Source organism: Camelus ferus, chromosome 5 (genome assembly GCF_009834535.1).
Source record: "Camelus ferus isolate YT-003-E chromosome 5, BCGSAC_Cfer_1.0, whole genome shotgun sequence".
NCBI lineage: Eukaryota > Metazoa > Chordata > Mammalia > Artiodactyla > Camelidae > Camelus > Camelus ferus.
Genome location: NC_045700.1, coordinates 73560392 through 73586441, shown reverse-complemented (window position 1 = coordinate 73586441; position 26050 = coordinate 73560392). Strand labels below are relative to the sequence as shown.

The window sequence follows — 26050 nt, the reverse complement described above, 5'->3', positions numbered from 1 at the left end:
GTGAAATCTTAAACCCGTGTGCTGGCCAAATAATATTGGAGCGTGTGAACCATATATGCCATTTTGAGCCACGAGTTATGTGACTAAAGCAAAGCTGACTATCATCTCCCTGATACAAAAGAGGCAGCTGACATTATATTATACCAGCTACTACATGTGTTTGTGCATATATATATACATACATGTATATATAATATTATGTTATATGCATTATATATTTTTGTGTTTTTGTATTTTATATATAATAGTTTTATACTATAATTATAATTTGTATATTATACATTATATAATTTATATATTGTACAAATGTTGATTTTACCTGAGCCCTGTGACCTCAAAAACAACAATGTTAAACCTCAGTTCCCCTCTTTGAGAAAGTCCTCTTATCAGATGAATTTTTTCTTTGATGGGACACCCCATTACTTTTGGCTGGTCAAGGCATCGTAGGATTCTAATTCTCTGACACCACTGAGGTAAGTGGTTCCATAGCATTTACTAACCTGGCCAAAAAGCCTTCAATACTTTTATTTGTGTCATCAATAAAACATGTTCGTGATACAGGGCTGAAAACTGAGTCCTCAGGAACATTTAGAAACCTTTGTCCTAGTCCCTTTTATTGTTAGTTAATGTAGAGTTAACTCTATAGGAAAATAGAGGTAATGAATTAAATATGAAAAATCATTGGCACTTCCTTAAGGCAGAGGCACAAAATAAATATTTGTTGAATTAATGGTCCAAGAAAGAACCACATTTCAATGTAATATTCTTTGATCTAATTGAGCATTTTTATTAAGTTTTATGTTTGTGAATAAAATAATATACTAGTATAGTCATGGGGGAAAAAAGCTGCCCAATTAGCTCTGATCCACTCATTAGTCTTCTGAATATGTGATAGTAGAACCAGTTTTTAAAAATTTTTATTCATTCATCCAACAAATATTTATTAGTATTTATTGCACAACCAGATACCATTTTAGGCACTGAGGATAAAGAAGTAAATCAAACCAAGTTCCTAAACCAAACAGAGTTCCTAAACCAAGCCGAGTTCCTAAACCAAGCCAAGTTCCTATCTTGTTGAGCTCACATTCTAGCAGGGAACACGTAACGAGTAAGTCAACCAATAAATATATAATGTCAGCTTATAATAAGGGCCTCGTAGAAAAATAAAGCAGGTTAGGGGATAGAGAGTGATGGTGGGAGGGGATACTTTAGACAGCATGGTCAGGAAAGGTAGGCGCAAGCAGCACACATACCCGAGAAGAGAGACTCCCAGGCCAAGAAAGGCAAGCGCAGAGAGAGGCCTGGGATGGAGACACAGTTGGCTTATCTGAGGGACAAAAAAAGAAGGCCAGTGCAGAGTGAGGAGGGGTGGAAAATGTGAGTGACAGGCAGGGCCCAGGTTATACAAAGCCCAGAAAAACATGGTAAGGACTTCGGATTTTGTCAAAGATGACTGGAAGCCACTGGCGGACTGAGCCCAGGAGCATGACATGGCCCAATTTTCCTTTTGCAGGCTCACTCTGGCTGTTGTGTAGAGAGTAGACTGGATGTTCTACAAGGGACCAGAGAAGACATGAGTTTTTTCCTTTGTGCCTTTCTTGTATCTCTTTTACAACTCCAGTAAGGACCTTTTTAGAGTTTTTAAATATTTTAGCACCAATGAAATGGATGGGATTAGCCAAGTGGCCAATCAAAGATTCATGAGCTTTAGAATAGTTGCTTCAAAAGTTATTGTAAAGTTCACCCATCCATGAAATGTGAAATGCTTAGGTTGAAAACTACTTCCAGCTGTTCATGAAGATATACGTACCAGGACACTAATGCAGTTCTGTGCATGTCAGAACCCTGGAGGCAAATAGCTGGGGTTTCGCTCAACGATGCTTCTTTTAAGAAAGTGGATGTCAGTGGCCATTTCAAAGAAAACTGTATGGAAACTATAAGGCTATCAAGACAGAGGTAACTAATAATAATAATGAGGAAATAATATAGTAAAACTCTCTGCATTTTAAATATGTTTTGTGTGCTATTAAAAATTACGCTTGTAAATGTAATAAATTAGAACTCCATCTGATGACACTTCCTGCTGGTGATGACTCAAAACCTACCCATCCTCCACCTGATTTGGTTCAGAGAAGCAATGTACCCCATCTCAGGTGGATCAAAACTGGCCTAATCATGACCATGGTTTCTTCCTCTTCCACCTTCCCATGCAAGTGGAGGTGGCCATATGACCCACTTCTGGCCAGTGAGGCATAGGCAGAATCTGCTTGGGAGCATGATCTAAGGAAGCTTTAGCTTTCCTGATAAAAACGGTTGGACACAGCTGACCTCCCCTTTCCCTGCTTCCGCCTGCCTTGTGTTTGGGCATGTCGGCTACTACTCTATGTACTGCAACCATGAGGGAAAGCCAAGAGCTCTACCAAGATGCTGACCACCATCTTTAGCCACCAAACCAACACCATCAGACTCCTACTTCCAGACTTCTTATTAAGTAAGAAATTGAAACTCCTGTGTTTAAACCTCTGTAAACTGGGTTTTCTGTTACTTGTGGCCAAAGAAATTTTTAATTGAGACCTTTGAAGTCACCATTATTCTAGGGAAATGAAATAGCCATCATTATGACTTATAATCTAAAGAACAAGATATGCTGTGCAAGTTCAATGATTGGGAGATATCACGCTAAAGAAATCCCTACAGGATATCATCAACCAGCATCTATCCTGGTCTTTCAGGATTCTCTCAGATTTGTCTGGTATAATAGTTTTAAAATGCCTTTTGGGAAAGATAGCTAACTCTCTTTCCCTCTAAACATAGGGAAATTTACTGCCAGGCTGAATAGGGAATGAGTATCTGGGATAAAGAGATGGACAAACTCAAGAATGGACTCGCTTCTGCTTTGATTAGGCTGGCAAGTTCAAGTCCTAGTACTCTGACAGCAGCTCATCACACACCAGCCCCTCTCTGTGCTTGGAGTTCCACGTCTGATTCTAGATTCGTGAAGAAAGAACCTCCAAGACACAAACGTCCACTTTGATTAGCTCATAACTAGGATGAAGCAGCACGGAAATCTGAATACAAAACATGTGTTACATATAGTCTACTGTCACTTGTGCCAAGTGAATAAATACGCAGGAAGGATTGTAATGGACGTGTGATTTACTAGCATTTGATTGCTTTCACCTGGCTGATGTAGACTGGTAAAGAGGTACCCCCGGTTCAAGACTGCCTTTTCCTCTTTGTTTTCATTCCCTTTTTTCTTTTTCTTTCTTTCTTTCTTTCTTTTTTTTTTTTTTTTCCCTTTGGTGGCATCTGTAAAGCATTTCGCTTTCTAATTGTGGATCGCACAGTGCTTTCATGGCTCATGTTACTGTCTTTCAACTTCAAGCCCCTCTTTCCACCCCCACTCTTAAATGAGACATAAAACAAAATGAAAAAGGAGGCCAGTTGGAATTTATTTTCCTCTCTCTGGAGCAGATGTTAAACTCAAACTTTTTAAACAAGGGGTTATTAAAAGAGTCTTCTTTTCATGCCAGAGCAACTGCCCCCGCATCCTAAGTCGCAGCCTCAGGAGGAAGCCCCGCTGACCTTTTCATCTAGGGAGAGGGCAGAGGACGGGACGCCATGCTGGCTCCCAGCTTTTCCTACCGTGGGCCTTGGGCAAAACTTTGAATCTCTCTGGGTCTCAGTTTACTTACCTGAAGAGGGGTTGAATGAAGGAATCTTTGAAATTATTCCAGCTCCTAAGAGTCAATGAATTTTCTCAAAAATTCGAATGTAAAACCACTGACCATTTTTACGAGAAAAGTCACTTTCCCTCTTCCAATTCCTTTTCTCAGTAACCAGGGATCATCTCCTTAGTTTGATTTTATATGGGGTTTGATGCTAATCTCAGTCACTTGGTGTGAAAGCTTTCTAGTAAAGTAGATGTTGGAGAAGCTGCTCCTTTAATTCAGAGACGTAGGTTTAATCTGTTTAGAGAGCCTCACCTGACAAACAGCAGCACTTCTCTGCTTCAGGACTTTTGACATGAGAGCTATTTACTGTTCACGCCTGACCAAAGCAACTGTGTGTTATTAAACTCTCTGTCTCTCCTCTTTCTCTCCCCTACCCCGCTACACATGCACACGAGTGTTACGATCCTTCTAGCTAGTTCAGTTTTCCCCAAATTGAGGTCAAGAATCTTTTGACTTCCGCCCTCCCTGGTAGCTCCCTCCAATTCACGAGTGTCCATCCTGTTTTCTTTATTCACGGTCTGATAAACATCGTTACCCCATAATCCTCAGACGACAGGTACTCATGGATGGAACCTCTTGAGTGTCCCTTTCTAGACAAGCTAACCGGATGCTTCCTATAACAGTGGGTTAGAGAGAAAATGATGGGTTAAAAGGAACTTTCTTTGCTCTTTCTCCGGAAAGGCTTCTAGACTCGTATGCCTGGGCACTGTCACTGTAGTCACGGCCACGACAGTGGTGGTGAGAAAAAGCAAGATCCTCGCTCCCACAATTCCCCTTGTTTTTAACTCAGGAAAATGCCTGAGGCCAGTTCACTTAAGACTGATTTAAATTTTATGGCTCATTTTTACAGCATCCTGAGCCTCTGATTCCACTCAATTTTGTCCTGTTTCAACAAATGAAAAGTGGTTTTGCTGCCAAGCAGCCTGAAGAACAGAAGCATTTGCTCAGGAGAAACGCAAGCCAAGGGACGCAAGAAGCCAAGGGATTTCTCATCGTTATCACCCAGGAACATCTAGCATGCTTTTTTTTCTTCTTCCTTGTTGGGGAAGCTTGAAGCTTCAAGGCCCGACTCAGAGCCACATGGTTTTCATTTCCTGGCCTCCTCCCTGGGCCTCTGCAACACCCGCAGAACACACAAAGGCCCCATCCTCTGTTTGTAGACTCAAGACATCGTCACTGGTACATTTTCCACAGAAGCAAATGAGGCATTAAAAAGTCCATACTCTGCATACGTATCAGCCCAAATAACAAATGGCTGCCTGCTGGCCCCATTCGTTCCCTTGATTTGTAGGAACGCTCATGCTGGTTCAGACTTGAACAGCTTACAAAGCACTTTTACGTTCATTAATCCGAGTCCTTGCTGTAAGCCTGAGAGAAGGGTACACCTTTCGCTTCATGTTACAGACAGGCAGATGACTGTGTGAAGAGGTGAGGTGACTGGCCGAGGTTACACAAGTCAGGGCAGAGCCGCGACTCAGCCCCAAGTCTCTGAATCTGAGTCCAGAGATCATTTTTCTCCCCCACAACTCTAACCTGTGCAATGTCTTCTCTTGTTAGATTGGAGACGTAACATAAATCAGAGCCTGACTGGGCAATGCTGGGTTCCAGAAAAGTTGTCTTGGAAAATACAGTATGAAAAGGTGCTAAGATCCTGGTTGTGGAGTCAAACAGCTTAGGGTTGAATGTGAGTGCTGCCTGCTAATGGCTGTGTGCTATTGCATACTTGCAGGGGGCTTCGTTCACATGGTACATCATGAGAATGGGGTCCCTAGAGGTCTCCAGTGCAACTGTCTTGGGAATTACTTGACGTCCCTGTGACTCAGTAGTCCCAGCTGAGAAATGGGCATAATGAGTCCTACTTCCAAGGCTGTTGTGGCAACTGAATAAAATAAAGCATGACCTGGCCCAGTAAAAGACGCTCCAAAATGCTCTGTCCCCCTTGATTCCCCTGATCCTCACCTCCTTGGGTATGTCTCCACTCATACCCCTTCCTGTGGAAATGTTTGCCTCTAGTGAGAGTCTTCCCCTTGTATCCTATACATTTGCTACTATTCCTGTGGCTGGGCCACCCCGACCCCCATCCTGGCAGTCTACCTGGCGCACTGAAGACAGCACTGAGTCAGGCACTGTGCTAAGCCTGAACGTGTATGCCCTCCCTTCATCCCGTGTTCCAGGATCTGCCCCGCCCCATCACTGAACCAGGTCCCCCTGATGAATGAGCAGCATAAGGTGCTCCAGGGGAATCTGGATAAGAAGATTCCCATCCAGGTGACAAACAGGGCTGGGACATCCCCTCTCTGAGTCTCATCTAACTCATCTGCTAGGAGAGGTTTCCTAATACCTGCCCTGTCCCTGAAGAGAACTGCTGTCCCTACAAACACAATGAACCAAGAAAACCAGTGTAAGAGGCTCTGAGTGATTATTAAAAGAAAGGGCCAGGCTCTCATTATTTGCCAAGAGCCCAGTTTTAAAATCTGCCTCCAAGAAGTATAAACAGAACCTAACAGACAGGGAGTGGGTAGAAGTCTAACCACCAACATAATAAAAAGACAGAAAGCTCCATGTAGCAAAGGTACTGCAATGCTGGAGAGACATGAGGAAATTAGAGCTGAACTACCTAGGATTTCTAAGCTAAGAAGGAAAAGGACATCAGAGAACCCTAGAATGCCCTGCCAATTTCTTTTGTATTCCTAGTTTCAGGCTGATCATGTGGGCTGAGGGTCAACATCCCATCAACCAGACCCAGCTCACCTGCGTGTGTGTGAACTGCGCGCACCCAACAGGCAACCACGTGGAGTCTTGCCACTTTTTTTTTTTGCCACTTTTTCTTTTTGCCACTCTGCCTTGCGTGATTGTAAATAAGAGAACATTAAGAGAGTCCCTGAAGTTAGACCTGGGATAGTGTTTCTAAATGCAGAGTCCTCACCTGTGTGTATTTATGGGACAATTAGATGCACGATACAACTCAGAAACTCTTCCGGGAAACTCACATGTGATCAGAGCAGTGGTATTTGTTTGTTCAATTCCCCACATATTTGCTGGGCACCTGCCTGTCATGCCAGGCCCTGCACTGGGCACTAGATGTAGAAAGGTGTGTAAGGATCAGAGTGGCCCCCAAAGACTCAGGCCATGACAGGTGGGGGAGGGACAATTAGGCTCCAGCTACTTGCTGCCATTGCTTGTTTGTTTGTTTTCTTCTTTGCTGTGTGTCTTTTTTCCCCAAAGCAGGTAAAGGGAGGGTAGCCCAAGCATCTGGTAAGAATTTGCAAATCTCAACACACTCCCTAAGACCCGCTGGAAATTCCTCATCCCCCAGCATCATTTTATAAGTTGCTGGCAAAAAAATAAGCACTCATCTTTTTTAATATTTGTAACTGTGAAATAATAGAAAATATATATTGACCCTTGCTCCCAGTTCCTAACACAGAGCTCCTAAATGTCTTGGAATTTCCTTGGTATAGGAGCAGTGTTTGGTTCTAAGGAGGCAAAGCGTGGTGGGCCCCTGGATGGGTGATGGTCACCAGAAAGACCAGCCAAGTTCCAAGTTGGGAGCTTGGAACTTTAAGCACCTTCCCCTATCCTCCGGGGAGGGGAGACTGGAAATGGAGTTAATGGTCGATCATGTCCGTGTGATGAAGCCTCCATAAAAATCCCAAATGTATATGGGGTTGGGGAGCTTCCAGGCTGGTGGCACGTGGCAGGGCTGGAAGCTCTGTGCCCCTTCCCACATGCCTTGCCCTGTGCATGTGTCTCTTCCACCTGGATGTTCATCTAGATCCTTTATCATATCCTTTCATAACAAACCAGTAAACGTAAGTGTTTCCTGAATTCTGTGAGCCATTCTACCAAATTATGTAACCCAAGGAGGGAGTAGTGGAACCTCATATTTACAGCCAGTCGGTCAGAAGTACTGGTGACAACATGGAACTTGAGATCGACATCTGCAGTTGGGGGCCTGGGGGCAGTCATGTGGGGGCTGAGCTCTTAGCCTGTGGGATCTGATGCATCTCTAGGTAGACAGTGTCAGAACTGAATTACAGGACACCCAGTTGGTGTCGGAGAGAACTGCTTTGTCAGAGGAAAAAAACCCACACATTTGGTGACCAAAAGTGTCAGCAGTGAAGTGCTCTGTGTGAGTAGTAAAGGGAAAACATACAGGAGGAAGAGTGAGTTTTTCCTGCCCTAACAAAATGAGGGAGATGATTATTTGCATTAAAAGTTATTTTTCCTTTAAAAAATAATCCTATAAATTATTTATAGTGCCTTCAAAGAATATTAAATTCATAAAATCCAGCATTTACCTTAAAGTCTTTATTCCACAGTGAGGTTTGCCAGATATCAAAGGCTAGTTTCTGCTAAAAATTGTTAAAGGTCTGGCTCCAAAGCTTTGCAAACTACCAGTTAAAGGGTCAACCTTGTTTTCATGGGCTCTGCTGCCCCCTATCAGAAGCTAAGGATGTTACAGGAAATCGAATTTTTTGAACAAAGCTTTTCCTCAGTCACCTGATGAAACAGATTATGCTCACACCTTGTGAATTAAGACCAAAGAACTATTTGCTTTAAAATGTGCCTGCTTGTGGAATCTAAAAAAAAAAAAAGAGAGAGAAGAAGAACATAAATACAAAACAGAAACACACTCAGACATAGAATACAAACTTGTGGTTGCCAAGGGGAAGTGGGGTGGGAAAGGACAGACTTGGACTTCGAAATTTATAGATACTGACAGGCATATGTAGAATAGATAAACAAAATTATACTGTATAGCACAGGGAAATGTAGCTCACAGCAAAAAAGAAAGCGACAGTGAATGTATGTATATTCACATATAACTGAAAAAAATGTGCTCTACACTGGAAATTGACACAACATTGTAAACTGACTATAACTCAATTCTTTTTAAATGTTAAAATAAAAAAAAATAAAATACAATGTGTCTGCTTGCTTTGCTGCCTAGAAGTTTTGTACAACAGTAATAATAATCACAGCAGGAATAATCTGTCTGAAATAATTTGGGGCAGTTGCCACTCATGGAGTCCGTCAGCCCATGGGCACTGAGCAGCAGGCAGGGGCTGGGCCCAGGCCACAGGCTCAAGCCTTTCCCAGACCGCTGGGCAAGAACACATGAGTGAATGGGTGACTTCAACACGGAGTGAGGAGAGGTGTGTGGGTATCAGGTACTAGGGGAGCACACAGACGCAGCACTTTGACCAGTGGGTTCCAAACAAAGTAAGAGAAGCCCATTCTCAATGAAAGAGCAGGAGCCAGCCAAGAGAAGAGGGAAGCAAAGGGCTCTCCCACATAGTGGCAACTGTGTCTGCCAGGGCAGGGAAGCCCAGAAGAGGGTGGCAAGTGCAGGCCACAGCAAGAGGGGAACTGAATTAACTGAATTAAGTGGTGGGCTGACTCCCAGCAGCCCAGCTGCCACTCCTCCGCCTGACGACTGCTGGCTTTGAGGTCACTTCATCCCATTGCCTCAGAGTCTGCCTGGGTCAGAGGTCTAGACAAAGGAGAGCAAGAGGGATTCAGCAGAGCAGCGAGTCCAGCCAGCAGTTGCCCTGTGTTCCGCAAGCATTCCACTTACATACACAGGAGGTGAAATACTTTGTTAGCTAACTAAGGACACTGTCTCAAGACTTGAATCAGGAAAGGGAGCCATTAAATTGCCAATAAAGATTTGCACATAATCAGAGATACTGTTCACAAGACAACAGAAAGAAACACCAAGGGGTGAGGGGTGGTGCGGGGGAAAACCCTGTGATTTGTAAACTCAACCCATGAGAGAAACTGAAAATTTAGTGCTCACTTCCCTCATTTCCCTTCAGTGTTGGACATACTGCTTCACCTTGTGAAAGCAGTTTTGTCCTTTTTAGAGTACGCACGCACCGAGGCATTAATCATTTACAGTTGTCCATTATTTATCTCATTTCCATTTATGCATCATCTTTCAGTGAGTCATACGTTTTCCCTTTGAATAGCCTTTTGGCAAATTTTTTCCATTATTCTTTCCCTTCTCTTTAGTTCACTCTTTATTAAACATTAAATACACATTTATTTCTATACTCTGTAATAAGATTTTCCATTCTCCTGGTCTCCTAGTGACTTATTTGATTTTATTGGCCCTAAAGGATTTCAGTAAAAAAATGATACCCCTCCAAAAAAAAATGTATTTATCATTAGTCTAGAAGAATAGGGTCAAAAAACTAATTTCAATATTTAAAATAGTTTCAAATGGCACTGAATACACACACCAGTGGAAAGAGCATCAGCTTGGAGCCAGCCCGGCCATGGTTCAAATAATAACACTACCACTTAACCTGTCTAACTCTTAATTTTCTTCTCTGTACAATGGGCATACTAGATGTCTTCTTCACAAGCCTATTGTGAGGAACGAAGAAGGAAATTGATGATAAAGCACTTTGGAAATTATAAAGCACTAATCAAATGTAAAGCATATTGTTTAATTGCTTCCTGAATGAATATAGGTTTCCTAATCTTTCCTTTGAACACAAAGGTTCTAATCATGAAAACATTCTTTACTTGCCTTATCTCACTGTTTTAGGACCTTGCCAAGGTCAGGAATGATTCCCTTCCCCCAGCGAGGCCTCAATTAAGTGATTCTTGTTAAAACCAGCGAGACAAAAATTTCAGCACATAAATAAGAAAACAGCATTGCATTAGGATTTTCCTTCATGTCCTTTTATTTTTTTATGCAAGATAATATTATGTGGTAATTAGCTATTATCCATCCCTTTTCAGGCCTTTTTTTTTTTCTTTTTGTTCCCCAGAAGTCCAAATCACCTGGGACCCTTTAAGATGAGAGAGAGCGCTGGCAGGCCATGGAAAACCTCCATGGACTGGACCCAGTAACTGCGTCAGAGGGACCAGGTAGTTTGATCTCCTTTAATAACACTTCTTGGGCAGAGGTGATTGATATCACTAACATCTAATTACAACCTTCTTTATCATACTAGAGCAAGAGGAGGTTATTTTTCTTCTCTAAGAAAAATATCAAAACATAGGATCCATGTATAATTTTGAGTGGAGACAGAAATATCATTAAAGTTTGCAGCACATTAACTGCTTCTGCTTCCTTACCTTGTTATGACATGTGTCCATGATCTCTTGGGGTGGCTGGCCAGCACGCTGTAGTGCCATGCTCCAGGAACAACACTGACAGCTCATCCATCCCAACTCCCATGTGGAAAATGTCCAGGAAGCCACTTAGTCTGCAAGTGAAATTTGCCATGGTCTTTTGAAAGGTTCACTAGTAACCATTTTCCCCTGAAAAGCACAGAATATTCTAGATACTGTGTGGTATAAAAAATCATTTTTCTAACACCCTCCAGACTCTGAAAGATTGGACCTTTAGAGAAAGTAGCAAACAAGTAAGTAATCTGAAGAACATGAAACCAGCTTGATATCAATTCCTTCCCCAATTGGCCCCTGTTCTTCTGCAGTGGTTGGCCAGGTTGAGGCAGTGACCAGCAAGGGCCAGTGTCACAGTGAAGGAGGAGGGAGAAAGGTGTTGGGTGGGGTCTCTGATTTAGTCAATCTGAGGGTCTTCTTTGAACTAGTTCTGCTCCGAGGACACTTGCTAGACACACTCTTTATATACATCTAAATGCTGTAGGTAAGGAAATGAACAAGGAATACTGATCCTCCTACAGCATGGTTCAATTCATGCCATTTCCCTGCTTGAAAACCTTCGATAAATATTTGTTGAATAAATGAATGTTGAATGGCCAGTGGTTACTCATTACCTACAAAGATCAAAGAATGGCCTTGGAGGCTTTCCATAAACTGAAGCACAAATACATACACCTCATTCATTCATTTATTCAATAAACATGTATTGGGTACCTAGTAAGGAAAGAATTATACTTGGTGCTGGAGATTCAGGTTGAGCAGACATATGATACTGGTGCGAACTTCTTGGGGCTACATCTGATCTTCCACTATTTCTTATCACTAGGGCTGCCCCCTGGCTCATGCCTTCTTCAACACCACCCAAACTTCCATTACTTTGTCAAAGTTTTTCCTCCTTCCCTTCTAATACCGTGTGTGCAATTCAAACTTCTCCTCAAATACAAGCTCAAGTGCACCCTCCTCAAGCTGCCTTCTAACCACACTTTCTCTCCTCCCTCTCCCACATGAAGCTCTGTCCTCTGAACTCACTGAGAACTTGACCCACAGCTTTGTTTTGGCATTATCTCCTCTTACCATATTTCCTTCAGCAGGAAATACTTCAGTATTTCCTTCACCATCTTTCAGGGAAGGATCTTTTCAATTGTATTTAGAGCAGCTGGCCTTGCAATAGTTGGCACTTGTTAAACATTTGTCAAATGAATTAATAAATGAACGAACTCCTCGTGACTTAAGTTGTAGATGCTTCATTTACACAATTGAGAATGCATTTCCAAAATCCCCTTAAAGCTATGATTTCATGAACGTAAAAGCCAAATAGGTCATTTGTTCAAGATTATTCAGTGCAATGAAAACGTAAAAATGCCCATCAGAAAATGAAAATATGTTGCACTGCATATCTCATTAGTTAAGTACCTGAGGCAGAATCTGTCATTATCTCCAAAGAAGTAAAATTTGAGGAGTGAAGTGTGCTTCTAACCACTGTGTGACACTAGTTCTACTAAATGATGTGAAGATTTGAACAGTAAACCTATGCTTGCAAGTCTTCAATTGCACTCAGCCCGGTCCCCTAATCCTCATCCTCCTTCTGCTGCACCTGAGATCAATCCAACCAAATACCTTCTCCATCCACCCGGGCTGTTGAGCAATACTAGAGAACACCCTGCAATTCCGTGGGACTATCAGGCAATCCTAAAGGTCCCTGATGAGTTCCTTCTCATTCTCCCCCAAGAGTTGTTTCCAAAGTCTTCTCCTCAAGCCACCTACCAGTCTCCATCCCCTCAAATTTCAGCAATAACAAAAGAGATCTCCTCCCTCATGATAATAAAAATAGTAAGCTATATCAACATCAACCACTGTTACATGTGTTAAGCACTATGCTTTGGCATTTTATCACAGAGGCATTATCTCAGAGAATCTTCACAAGGACCACCATTATTATTGAAGCACTGCTATTACCCTCAGTCTACAAATTAGGAAACTGAATCTGGGAAACTGAAGCACAGAGAGGCCGAATAACTTGCCCAAAGTCATAAAGCCACTAAGTGTCTTACCCAAGTTATAAATCCAAGTCCCAGTAAACTCCAGAGCCAATTGGTAAACCGGTGCTATGTTGATTCCCTGTTCCACTTTTCCCTCAGGATATGATACAGGTAGGGAGAAGATTCTCAACAGCCTGTCTGGCTCTTGTCCCATACCAGCTCATACGGGCCTCTAGAGAGTGAGCCTCTATCTGTTCAGCCCAAGGTTCTCCTACAACCAATGTCGACCACAAGTAGGAGAAGCAATGTGGATAATGCACCTATGAGGTTTACTAATGACACTGACTGAACCAGCTTGTCTCAGCTCATGCTGCTCTAACAGAATACCACAGATGGGCTGGGGAGGGGGATGCTTAAACAGTTAACATTTTTCCCTCATGGTTCTGGAGGCTGGGAAGTTAAGATCAAGGTGCCAGCAGGCGCTACTGTCTGGGGAGGGCATGCATGCTGCCTAGTTTGCAGGTGGCCATCTTCTCATTGCATCCTGACAAAGCGGAGAATGAGAGAGGGTTAGCTCTCATATCCCTTCTCAGGACACTAATCCCATTCATGAGGGCTCCACCCTCATAAGCTATTTATCTCCTAAAGGCCCATCTAATACCATCACGTTAGGGATTAGGGTTTCAGCACATGAATTTTGGGGGACACATTCAGTCCATAGCACAGCCTTATTGGAAAAAGCAATTGATTCTACATTAAAAAACAAAAACAAAAAACATTTTTCCTTCTCTTGTTCCCTCCCTATTGATTTTCCCCAGATTTCAGCAAGGTACCATCCTCAGGGGTTTCTGACCACACCTTGGCTATCTGTGTCTATGGAACAACCTGCTTTCACACCTATAATAGGAACTCTTGCCCTTTCATTACCATATCACTACCACATTAAGAATTGAGTAGACCCTAGACTATGGCTTCTCAAGCTTTAATGTACATATAGATTACCTAAGGATCTTATTAAAATGCAGATCCTAATTCAGCAGGTCTGGGGTACAGTATATCTAAAAAGCTCCAAACAGCATTGATACTTCTGATCTCCAGGCCACACTTTCAGTAGCAACAACCTAGACGTTTGGCATCTGAATTTCTTCCCTGGTGATCATATTGGAGCTAAGTGATTTTATTCCCAAATGTGTATATTCTGCTTTGGTGATCCAAATATGCAGAGCATCCAGCTACATATTACACATTGTATACATATTACACATTGTATACATATTACACATTGTATGCATATTACATACTACAGACACCAGTTGTTAAACTGCATCAGGTTTCAAAACTTTTTGGTTTGAGTATTTTTGTACGTCTAATTTTCCTCACTTGTTTCTAAAGCAGCAATAAAACCATTTGTATATTTTGATGCTGCCATGACATGGACAAACTTTCCATGCCTACAATCTCACATCGTCTTCCTTATGGACTCAGGGAAAATGTTTCTCTTCCTGTCCAAGAAACTTCCTCCGTCTGTGCCGACTTCCACCTCCTCAGAAGCACATTGTTACCTGTTTCCTTTTGCTCATCAGCCTCCTTTTCTATTTTATCTAGTCCAAATTTCTTTTAAGTAATACTGATAGAAAATTACTTCATGAAATTATATTAGAGAGGGCAAAGGCAGCAAAATCTTAATTGTTGAATGTAGGTGGATGATAGATGGGTGTGCACTGTACTATTCTTTCAACTTTTCTCAGTATTTGAAAATTTTTAAGTTTGGGAGCAGTTAAGATAAAGAAACAATGAACAATTTATGCTACTTTTTTCTTTCTAGCACATACTCCGGGATAACATAAATCCCCTCCAGCACCTCTCACTCGTTAAAAACTTCCCCCCAAATTTAACAAAGTTGTATTTGTCCAACATGACATGCAAGCATGCCTTTTATAATCTTTGGATTATAAAATGATAAACTATTAAGAATAAACTTTGAAATCTCAGCTTTTCTAGCATAAGCACTAACCTACCTCTTCTAGAGTTTACTGAGTCTTAAATTGAGTCACCTTAAATTCTACATTCTACAGCTTCCTATCCACATTTTTTTAATAGGGAAAAACCAAGGGTGTGTGTGTCCTGCCTGCCCTCCTCCTCCAGCCACACTACACACCCCACCTCACAAGTGACAACCAGGGCCCTAAAAACTGCAAAGTGGCACACCAAGCAGCTGCAGCTCCTGTCCGTGTTGTGCACCTGGCTCCAACTGTCACAAGCTACTTAGAGGACCAGAGAGCAGTCAACAACTTACGTGTTTTCAGTGCGCTTTTCCCAGGACCAACGCAGAGATTTACCCAATGTAGGTGTTTAAATATTTGTGTAAAGGTATTTCTACTTACTTCCAAGGTAACTGCTGCCTAAAATGTTTTTTATACCACACTTTATCAGCCATATGTGAGCCCTACTTAAATTAAACAAGTCTCAAAATGGTTCTCAAGCTAGGGAGACTCTGCCCTAAGGTACATGAGACAGCATCTGGAGGTGTATTTGGTTGTCACAACTAGGGTGGGGTGCTACTGGCATCTACTGGGTACTCAGGGATGCTGCCCAACAGCCTACAACGCCCAGGACAGGAACCCACAATGATGTCTGGTCCCAAATGTCAACAATGCCAAGGCTGAAAAATACTGTGACAGCTGCAGTTTCTGCTTCATCCAACCTTGCGGGATTTAAGCACTAAACATCAAAGAACCAAACGATTGAACCTATGTCGCTGCAGCTGTCTTTTTCAGCTTCTTTTAAAGAAAAAGCTTTTTGGTTTTTCAACATTAAGTTCTCTTGTTTGGAAAACAACACAAGCTCATTATCAAAGTGGCATAACCACAACATAGTATGATAACAATACAAAGTCAACTAAGATTAAAAACTGGTCTAAGACTTTAGATATAATAAGTTTTATTCATCTGGTAGTACCTGATGCTCACAGGGCACCGTACAACAAATTTAAAAAATACAATATGAAAAAAATTGAACAGCCAAAGAGATCAATTCCATTAGAGGGCCCACAGAAAAACCAACAAAAGCCCACAGAAAAACCCACCCACTATCACCTTAAGAACAATAATTTCTTCCTGCTTAGGTTTGGCTTTAAGAAACACCAAAGAAAACGCGAAAGAAAGTCTTTGAAAGATAGTTAAAATTTCACATAGCGTCTTTCACATGAGTATATCACAAAATGCTTTCTTTATTCAATAAGCATATAAAATAACCCAAACATCTGTGAGCCTCTATTTGGTCCCAACTTTTAAGATCGTAAGCAAGCTTCAGTATTGGCCTCACCTCTCTGTTCTCAAATTTTTTATCAGTAAAAAGTCACTTACGGTGTAGTCTCCTTGCTCCACACTGCCACTACAAAGCATGGATGTTTTATATAAAGAGCAAGGGCCCAAACAAATTGAAGTTATACAACTACCTGAAGTGAAAATGTAACTAAATTTTCCCAAGACTGGTTTAAAATCAAATTTTGGCTTTGAAATCTAATTGTATTCTTCAATTTTCGTGATTAGTAATTACTGAAGCACATTTGGCAACAAGTATAGAGAACGGCCAAGATTTAAAGTTGCATGAGGGTTACTGTTACAAAAAATTAAGATTAATTTTGGAAATTTAAGTACACACTGATATGTGACATGTTACGTCACACAAGAAACAATAACGAGTTACCAACTCTGCCTGGACAATCAACTAATGATCAGTATCCATTTTGTACAAGTCAGTGAATTACAAGCCGTTTCTCAAGTAAGCCTCCAAAACAGGAAGCCCCAAGTATTAACAGTTCAAGGAACAGACCTCCCAGTCTCGGAACACTGCTCTTACTGCGGCAGAGGCATCCCCTGTTTAGGATGCTGCAGAAGCTCATTTCCCATTAGAGTTCAGAGAAGTGCTATTTCATAAGGAGACAAAATTAAAACAGCTATGGAAAGTAAAATGACTAAGACTAAGAAATTTTTGGCCAGAAAATTAGGAAAAACTGAAAATATACTTTATTATACAAAAAACGGTAAGCACTGCCTTAAAGCTTGGTTCCTCTAGAATTAAATGGCATCTCAGTTTATGCTTGACCACTATACATCAACCTATCTGATTACTAACTGTAAAACTACGCAAACCTAGACATTTCAGCTGTGCCCACTGGGTAATGTAAGTACGTTAAGTAACCTGTAGCTAGATGTCTCTTCCTTTCCATCATACGGCATTTCTAAAGGGCGAGGGGGCAGGTCAAAAGCACCTTTGCATCCCCTACAACTGAACACAATGGTTGGTATACATACAGTAGGTGCTCAACAGGTATTTACTAAATACACTGTTGAGGAGTGGCTTATGACATGGGAAAAGAGCCCAAAGATTGTCTTATTCTATTAGCATTACTTAGGTAGCAAGCGGTTTTAAAGATACCTTCCCCACGTTCTAAACAGAATCAAGAGTTGGACATGACATGAATCACTTTCCTTAAACATGTTCATAAAGCATTTTGAGAAATCAAGCGATGAAAGGCGCTACGTAAGTGCAAAATAATATTTCAAGACAGTTCGGCAAAGGTGCTATATCTTCTATGGTGATGGAAGGGTTGTGCTAGTTTGAGGTGAACACCCCAAAGCTACTCTTCTCAGTATCAGTATTAACAGAAAATGGAATTTTGACAAGGATGCCATCACTTTATATAGTTTGCATTCTGCTAACTACTTTCTATAAACCAAGTGACAGAAAATGATATTGAGCCACTTATTCTACACAAACCAATACTTTATCAAAGTTCCGCATTTTACAAGTCATGTTCAAAAAACACACACAAGTTAGCATTTTGTACACAAATGTTTATTTCTCAATTAAACATTCCCTTTAAACAGAAGGAATGAATTCTAAATCTTCATAATGATGAATTAAAAATGAAATCCCTCCAGTATAGTGTGTGTAATCACTGTGTTCTTGGTCACTACTGGCATTTACTGTTTAACATCAAAAACAAACACAGGTTATTTAAAAATCATGCTACTGGATTTCTAGCTCTTCCTCTATTGACCAGTTCTACGCTGATCTGCAATGTTTAAAAGTTTACATCACCAAATCGAAGCAAGTTTAAGGTGTGAAACAGCTGTGCATTAAACACAACATAAACAATAAAGTTATAAGATATAATCAAGTTCATAACGAATATAGGTGTTCTTATCATCATTGTAGATTCTTGGGTAATGTGCTATGAGAGCATCCTGTGAACCAATGTAGATGGAATTGTAAATTTTCCAATATACATCTCTGACTTTCCGGGCTGGATGAAACAAACCCTAGAATAATTAAAAGGTTACATTATTTCAAGAAATACATAACCTTAACACAACAAACAAAAAACCATAAAGATATGGTTCGAAACATTTAAGAGGAAAAAAACCTGACAATTGCACAAAACTGCAATGGGCAAAGACAAAATCTAATCCTCCCTCCCCCTCCACGACTGTCTTCCCATACAGCACAAATATACCCTCCTGATAACCAGAACAGAGACATAATTCAACTAAGTTACTTTGTTCAGTGAGTATCTTTTAAAAATCTTGAACCTACCTGTAAACAATACTGAAGCATTCTGCATGGTCCAATAGCAACTCTCAGACCCTCCAGGGCCCCCATAACTGCCTGAATTACATGGGGAGATGTCTCAAACACATTGGGCCATACATAGTTCAACAAGTGATTCAGCGAATCTTCACAACCGAATCCATAAACCCCAAGTGACATGTGCTGCACCACCGCACTAGCCGTCTGTCTGTGTACAAGGTCCCTGGAACAGGGAGGGGGAAAAAGCTCTTTGTCAAGATACAGTCTCTGTTTCACAGAAAATACTTGCCTGTCCATTAGAAACTAAATCACAAATTCAATGCATGGAATGGATGCAGGGTATCTTTACACCTTATGTATCTGATATAGAATGCTTTTAGAACGACTGATAATTCTACTTGAGAACTTGTTTTAATGACTCAAACCTCACCATGGCTCAGAAACAAGCCATATTCTCCTTTGAAAGTAGTATGAGTAAGAGAGCCCTGAACAGTGTATTTCTGTATGCTTCTAAAAGGGGGATACATGGTCTTACATGTAAATGATTAACAGTAATATCTCATTTTAAACCCTGTAAATTTAAAATCTTAAAGTAATTAAATACTAGTATACAATAAACAAACTGAGATTAAATCCATTCTCTTGTAGATTTTTAAAGTTTCATTCAAGAACTCAATCTGGGGAAAGGAAGAGAAGGACCAATAATTTCTCAAACCTACAGAAGTAAGAACTCTTATCACCTCTCATGGTTTAACTAAATTTGTTTATGACTAACCATCAAGTTATCCATTCCACAATTATTCAACTGAGTACAAACACCATGTGAGTTGGTAGTGGGTATAAAAACAAGCTCACACTCTTTACTCTCAAAGGCAGAAGAATATCTTAAAGGTACAAAAGGAAAAAAACAACAACAAAAAAAAAACCAGAACACCTGAACTTACCACACCCTTATTTCTGTTATTTTATTATAATAATCTACTAGGCATCGTAGTGAAGCTATAATCCTCCTTAATAAATACATTTTCCAACTGAAGTAATGTTTTCATTTAGTAATTTTTGATGGAGTTACTACCTCAACTACTTGGTACATGCAACATAATTTTTTAATGTTTTTTTTTTAAGTGAAAGTGAGTTTACTTGGAGAGATATACATTCCATAGGCAGAATGAGGGCCATCTGAGGTCAGACAGCACATAACCTTTAACTGCAGGCCATATACATCAATGACTCCACTATGAAGCTCAGGCACACCTCACTGAATATGGAGCAAGTATGAGTTACTCCCACTTTAATGGACCCCAGATGGTCAGACTTTCAGAGAGCATGATTCTTATTCTGTCTCCATGTCTTCCATATAGACCTTGTGGTAACTTGCTGAGTCCTGTTAAGTCTCCCTTTTGGAAGGTCAATAATAAGTAACTTTAATATGCACCTAAGAGTAATTGAGTAATTGAATGAGCTCTAAGTTGAATAACTTATCCTTCCTGAAAAATAAAGAGCCAATGAAACAGTCCTTTCCCTTACTACTTGGACCTTGAACTTTCTCTTACATGTTCTTCAGTAGCTTTTGTGTTTAAAGTTATTATGTCTGCCTAGATGGTTAAAGGTATCAGAACTCTATCAATTCTATCAAGCCATACTTTATTAATGGCCACCATCTGAATAAGTAGGGGCCTGCAATGGGAATAGGGTGGCTTGGGCAGGACGGGCAGGCTATGTTCCATAGTTTAAAAGCCTAACAGAAATCTCTACTTCACCTGCCATAAAAGATCAGGTCTCTCTGGCACACCAATAAGCGCATGCTCATCAATTACATGATATAAATTAATTTTTAAAACAAAATTTGATCAATTGCCGCTTTTCAAAATGTATTCAGCCTAATAGATATAAGAGGGGATTAAAAAGGGGAGGGGACACTTGGAAAAGAAAATTTGGGGAACCACTATAGTATATATAATCATATTTAGTTTCATAAAAATCCAAGCTAGCAGTCCCTTCTTTAAGTGCATGACAACAAACAGGTCATTACTTCAGTAAGTTCTAAAATAAAAGAATTAGTATAACTTTCTTGCATTTAGTTCAAGTCACTTACCTATCCATTAAAGCATCTTCAAGTAGTGGTGTTACAGCATAAATGTAGTCCTTTCCCATTTCGCCAATATATTCAAACAAGAAGGAAAGTGACTTTAACACTCCATTTTGAACATTCAGTTCAGGAACTCTGTATTCATTCATTAAGGCAGGCAGTACTGTGAAGGGTGAACACGTTTCAGCGACAATAGCTATTGCTACAGTGGTACAAACTCTGTTCTGCCTTTCCTGAACTTTGAGGTTGTTTAAAAGTGTAGCCAATACATCATGAGGGCTGGAAAAAAATAAATTTGTCAGCAAACTGTTAGATTACAAGTCAAAAAAAATTTTGGAGGGAAGAAAAAATACAAAAGAATGAAACTTTATGCTAAGTAATTAATTACTGGGAGCTTAGTAATTTTATGATAAAATACACTACTTTTAAGTCACTGGCATTATTGCTTCTACTTAAAAACTTCATTTAAATTAAAATGTTCACTTTCATGAAAAAGTTCAAATGGATTCATTCATTCTCAAATGTCATTTATGGTCTTTAGTAAATTTCCTGAAATACAAAAAAAATTTCATTGAATGTTTAGACTGAGTAATTCGAGTGGCCAGAACACAGCCATTAGAGCTAGGCAACCTTACAGTAGTATCCAAACTGTGGTCTCCCATGCCACAACCTGTTTTCCTTTATTTTCACTCCCACACACCTTTACTACATTTCTTCTTCTTCTTTAAGCATTTATTTTACCACAAACTTAGAGGGACACAGGAGATAAAAAGTTAGCACAAATTTGCTATTCATTGCAAATTTCTTGACTACATCACGGATGAAATAAATATTACAGCTACCAAAAGAAGGGTAGGGAGACTCTAATATGATTTTTGTTAACGTTGCACTGCTTGAAAATATTTTGTTATTAAGCCACACACATACATGAAATGAAGTATCTCATTTCCTACAATGACTTTCTTCTAGTTTGGCTGTGGTGGAGTGGAAGCAAATAACCACAAATTATCTAACAAAATAGCTGTTAATTCAGTTGTCTGTTGATTAATTTTTAAAAAAAAGTTTTTAAAACACATAAAGCAGAGTAACATGAGAACTGAATTATGTTACTTGTTATTAAGAACTGGCCTTAATATTTTAAGAGGACCAACAAAATTTGAGATTATTCTGAAATGGTACTGTTTCCCTCTCTAAAAATAATGAGGTATGATGAAATGAAATCCGAAACCCTTCCACTATTTTAATTCAATTTAAAATTTAAGAAACCATTTCAAAAATTGAAGTTCAGTGGTAAAAGTCCATTCTGATTTTGCCTTACTCACATGCCTTATAAGAGATTTCTACAGAAATAGAAGCATCAACACTACAACAGGTTTATTGTAAAGTAAAAACACACAAACAAAAAAAACACAGAAGTAAATAATACTCACCCAATGGCCTTTGCAATATAACCAAATGTGTTGACTGTGGCTCTACGAATAGCTTTCTTAGTGAGCTTTTAAGAGCTCTAAAAGCTCAAAACAAATCCTCATCCATTCTCTTGCAGACACATATTCAGCTCCCCTAATTTTAAAAAAAAAGTTAAATTTTTGGTGACAAGAAGTTTTAAAAGGTAAACCTGCAAATTCAGTTCTCAAAACATGATTACCAATCCATTTAAGCATTAAACATAAATATTACTATTGTTCAGAAAGGATGGTTTAGTTTTAAAAATATACTGCCGTTCCCTCATTACCATCCAAACTGAAATTTCACTGAAAGTATTAATACTGGATAGACTGACCATATATACTTACACTAGCAACATTAAGCAGATTTGCAAAGTGAATAAAAAGTTGCTAAATGTGAAAACCAATACTGCTTAAAAAATATTTAGGTAATCTGCTTACCTATCAGCAATACGTCCAACAAGATCAATACAATTCTCTTGTACTTTTTCATGCCTATTCTTTAAGATGGGGGTGAGTCTAGGCAGCAGATCTTTAATTGGTGGGGTCATCTTATGCATACCTATTTAATAGAAGTCAACACACTATCAATTAACATTTGAACTACAACCTCGGTTCACTATACCTTTTATTCAGCAAGTAATATACATGACTAGACATAAATATAAACTTACAGCTGCCTATGGAAAGAAAAAGCCCCAAATTCTGACCAAATGCAGAATTGTTTTTAACTCTTTATTAACAACTTCTGATTATGCAAAGAAATGAAAGAAATTAGTGAAGTGATTTAAAGAATGATGGATACTCAACAACAAAAAAAAGTTTTATTTGGTTCTGAAATGTATTTGTACACTGACATTTAAATATGGGGACAGCTTATGTTCCGGCCATACACAACAATATAAGCCAGAGGGAGACATGTAAATTAAAGCAAAATTTTCCAGAAAGGGCCCCCTTACCCTTTAACTGCAAAACAAACAGATCTCCAGTCTCCCTGCAATGCAGGGCATACTTGGATGGTATTTACACCTATGAAGAGAGAAAAAAGGAGGCAGCTGGCAGGGGCTCTTGCTCTAACTAGAACTGCTTGCTCTGACCAATAATATGGTTTACAACTCCCTGCAAACCAGAGCCCTCAAGTGGCCCAGTAACTAATTTTTGGCAAGTATCTCCAAGTATAGAAGACAGGGCTGAACTAGTGATTATATGTAAATGCAATGGTTCAAAGATCTCCTATACTGCATAAAAACCTCTTACCAAAATGAGAAAAACAGTGGCTATCACAGCCAGCTATTTTGACCTCCTGATAGGTTATTTCTGCCCTTCCAACCTCTGCACAAGTTATTTTTGCAATAATTACATTCAATGATAATGACGGTTAAAACAGGAGACCATTTGTTTGCTCCATCATAAGGACCTTAAAGAATAAAAGCTTTGTTCATGCACTCCCGACAGCATTTGTAATAAAACTGTGTTTTAACTTTGGATTAAGAAACTGAACGGATAGTTTTAAAGAACTGGAACTAAATAAAAATGAGATTATTTGATCAAGTCACTTTTCTCCCTGGTTATTGTTCCTTGAGTTTGATAACAAGCAGGAAAACCTAACATAATCAAGTTTGAATTAAATATATATTTGATCCTAAAGCTAAATTAAAACTTCAGAGTTCTCTCTGTCCCCTCCATCTCCCTTCCCACATATTTTAGGTGAGACACTATTTTTACTAGGGTCCCCTAACCCATGACTTTTTTTAAAAGAGTTTTCTGAGTTGTGACTATTCCCTCCTCTCTTGCAGGTCCTCATCTTGCCCTCTTTTCTCTTTTAAAGTGAAAGATAAATGGGTTTTGGGAGGTAAGATTCTTATGACATTCCCAACTGAAACTTTCAGTGGTTAAAAAAGGTATCAGAGACTCAACTCCTAAGTAGGATTCTGTACTTTACTTTCAAAAAGCCAAAGAAAGTTAAAAAAAAAAACAAAATTAAAAAATTCTTACATGACCAGCAAATTCCATACCTATTACATTTACAATGGCCTTCAGTGCTCCAAGAATGCTGCCCAAGACTTCAGGGTACTCTTCACCCAAATACTCATACAAAACAACACCCAAGTGCCCCATCAGTTTTTCCTGTAATAAAAAAAAAATGTTAAAAATGTTACTGCTTACATTACTCCTTTTGGTGAAGAAATAAGAATCTGATACAAAAGCTTACCTCTTGACAAGTCTTCATAACAACAGCAGTTCGAGAGATCAAGTCAGCTGCCTGTTGCCGAACTTTTGCTGACTTATTATTTAAACGCCACAAAACTGTACCACAGATCTGAGGCAAATAAGGTTTGACTCGTTTGCCAAGAGCATTGACCACTGTGCCAAAGCCGTTCAACATTACTGAGTCCTAAAATACAAACAAAAAGTTAAATTAAAAAACTACATTCAGGGGGGAGGGTATGGCTCAGTGGTTAGAGCACATACTTAGTATTTATGCATGAGGTCCTGGGTTCAATCCCCAGTGCCTCCATTAAAATAACTAACTAAATAAACCTAATTACCTCCCCCCTTAAAAAAAAAAACTACATTCAAAGTGAACAAGAATTCAGTGTGACTAAACAACTGAAATACATTAATATTGTTTTTAAAAATCTAACCTAAAATTCTGAGGTAAAAGAATACTTCTTTGTAGCCAACTAAATGAGAACATGAGCATTTAAAAAATTATTTCAAATTTAATTACTTTAGTGATAACAGTTGCTTGAAAATATGTTTTACAAATATGAAAGTCAGTAGCAACTTGCCATTAATAATTAGTATCATTACCTCTGTAGTCTGTTCTTGGAAAGCATAAAGAATACCATCAATCAGTTGTTCTTCAAGTTTATGATCAATATCTGCTGCTCCCAAGTTGCCCATAATTTTCTCAATTGTTTCCATCACCATTTTTCTGTACTGCTCAGCTTCATCTTTCAGATCATCCACAATCCTGGAGATAATTTCTGCTGCACCTACTTTGTTTGCCAACTCCACAGTAGTATCAACTAACTAAAAAGAGAAGGAAAAATATCATTTAATTTATTGCTTTTCCAAGGAAATAGAGACATCATGAAAATGGAATATTCTAAAGATACTATTCAGCTGGTAAGCACGCTGACAACAGTTGACTCCTATTATAAACTTTAAGAGAAAGGTGACCAAAAAAATTTAAATGAGTCCAAATCTAAGTGATTTAAGGTTAAGACTGTATTCATGCTTCACCTAGCCAGATTAAGAGTTCATTTACTAGATAAAAATGTCAACTCATAGTTAGCTATTTATCCTAGAATGCAAAATCAAAATGGAAGTTAACTGGCTGACTAAAATCCATCTCCTTTCACAACCAAGCACAAACAACCCGTGAGGTTCCCAGAGCAAAAAATAATTTGTATAATATGCATTCTAACTGACTAAAGGATTAGCTGGAAGGATTTTTTTAATTTAAACTTTTCTTTTTAATGAAAGACCACCATTAAAAGTACCCATAGTTTCACTGGACAGTGGTTCCCAAACTCAGCTAATTAATCGCAATTACTGGAGGAGCTTTTTAAAAAACACGTATTCTTGATTCCATCCCCCAGAGCATTACTTCTTAAACTTTAATGTGAAAACGAATCACTAGGGGATCTTATTAAAATACAGATTCTGATTCATAAGTCTAGGATGAGCAGCTCTTGATATTCTGCATTTCTAACAAGCTCCCACGTGATCACATTTTGAGTAGTCATTCCCCAGAACTTCTCATTCAGTAGCTGTAGGTTGGGCCCTATAGTAAAAATGCCCTAGTTAATCTCTCTAATGAATCAGGTTTCAATGGCATATTCTCTAATCAATGCTATAATGTAATAATGCCTAGGGATGAAAGGATTTTTGAAAATACTTAATTTTTTACAGTAAAAGCTTACCTGTCGGTAATTTCTTCTATCCAAAGCCATTCTATGTTGCCAGAAGTGTTTGAAAAAAGGAGGAAGGATCTCTGTTTTAATGTAGTTTGCTTCTACACCATCTGTTCCACAACACTGCTTTACAACC

The 26050-nt window shown here is 39.3% G+C and overlaps 1 protein-coding gene across 1 annotated transcript in view; it reads right to left on the bottom strand.

Moving 5' to 3' along the window:
- Positions 1-15782: 15782 nt before the first annotated feature.
- The window catches only part of SF3B1 (splicing factor 3b subunit 1), a 46051-nt gene continuing 35783 nt past the window's right edge, over positions 15783-26050 (bottom strand). Inside the window, 10 exon segments of the mRNA XM_006175216.3 lie at positions 15783-18186; positions 18461-18677; positions 20550-20822; positions 21974-22032; positions 22034-22106; positions 22433-22553; positions 24007-24118; positions 24204-24386; positions 24806-25027; positions 25924-26049. Of these exon segments, the coding sequence (XP_006175278.2) occupies positions 18028-18186; positions 18461-18677; positions 20550-20822; positions 21974-22032; positions 22034-22106; positions 22433-22553; positions 24007-24118; positions 24204-24386; positions 24806-25027; positions 25924-26049 (1545 nt within the window). The 3' untranslated portion in view covers positions 15783-18027.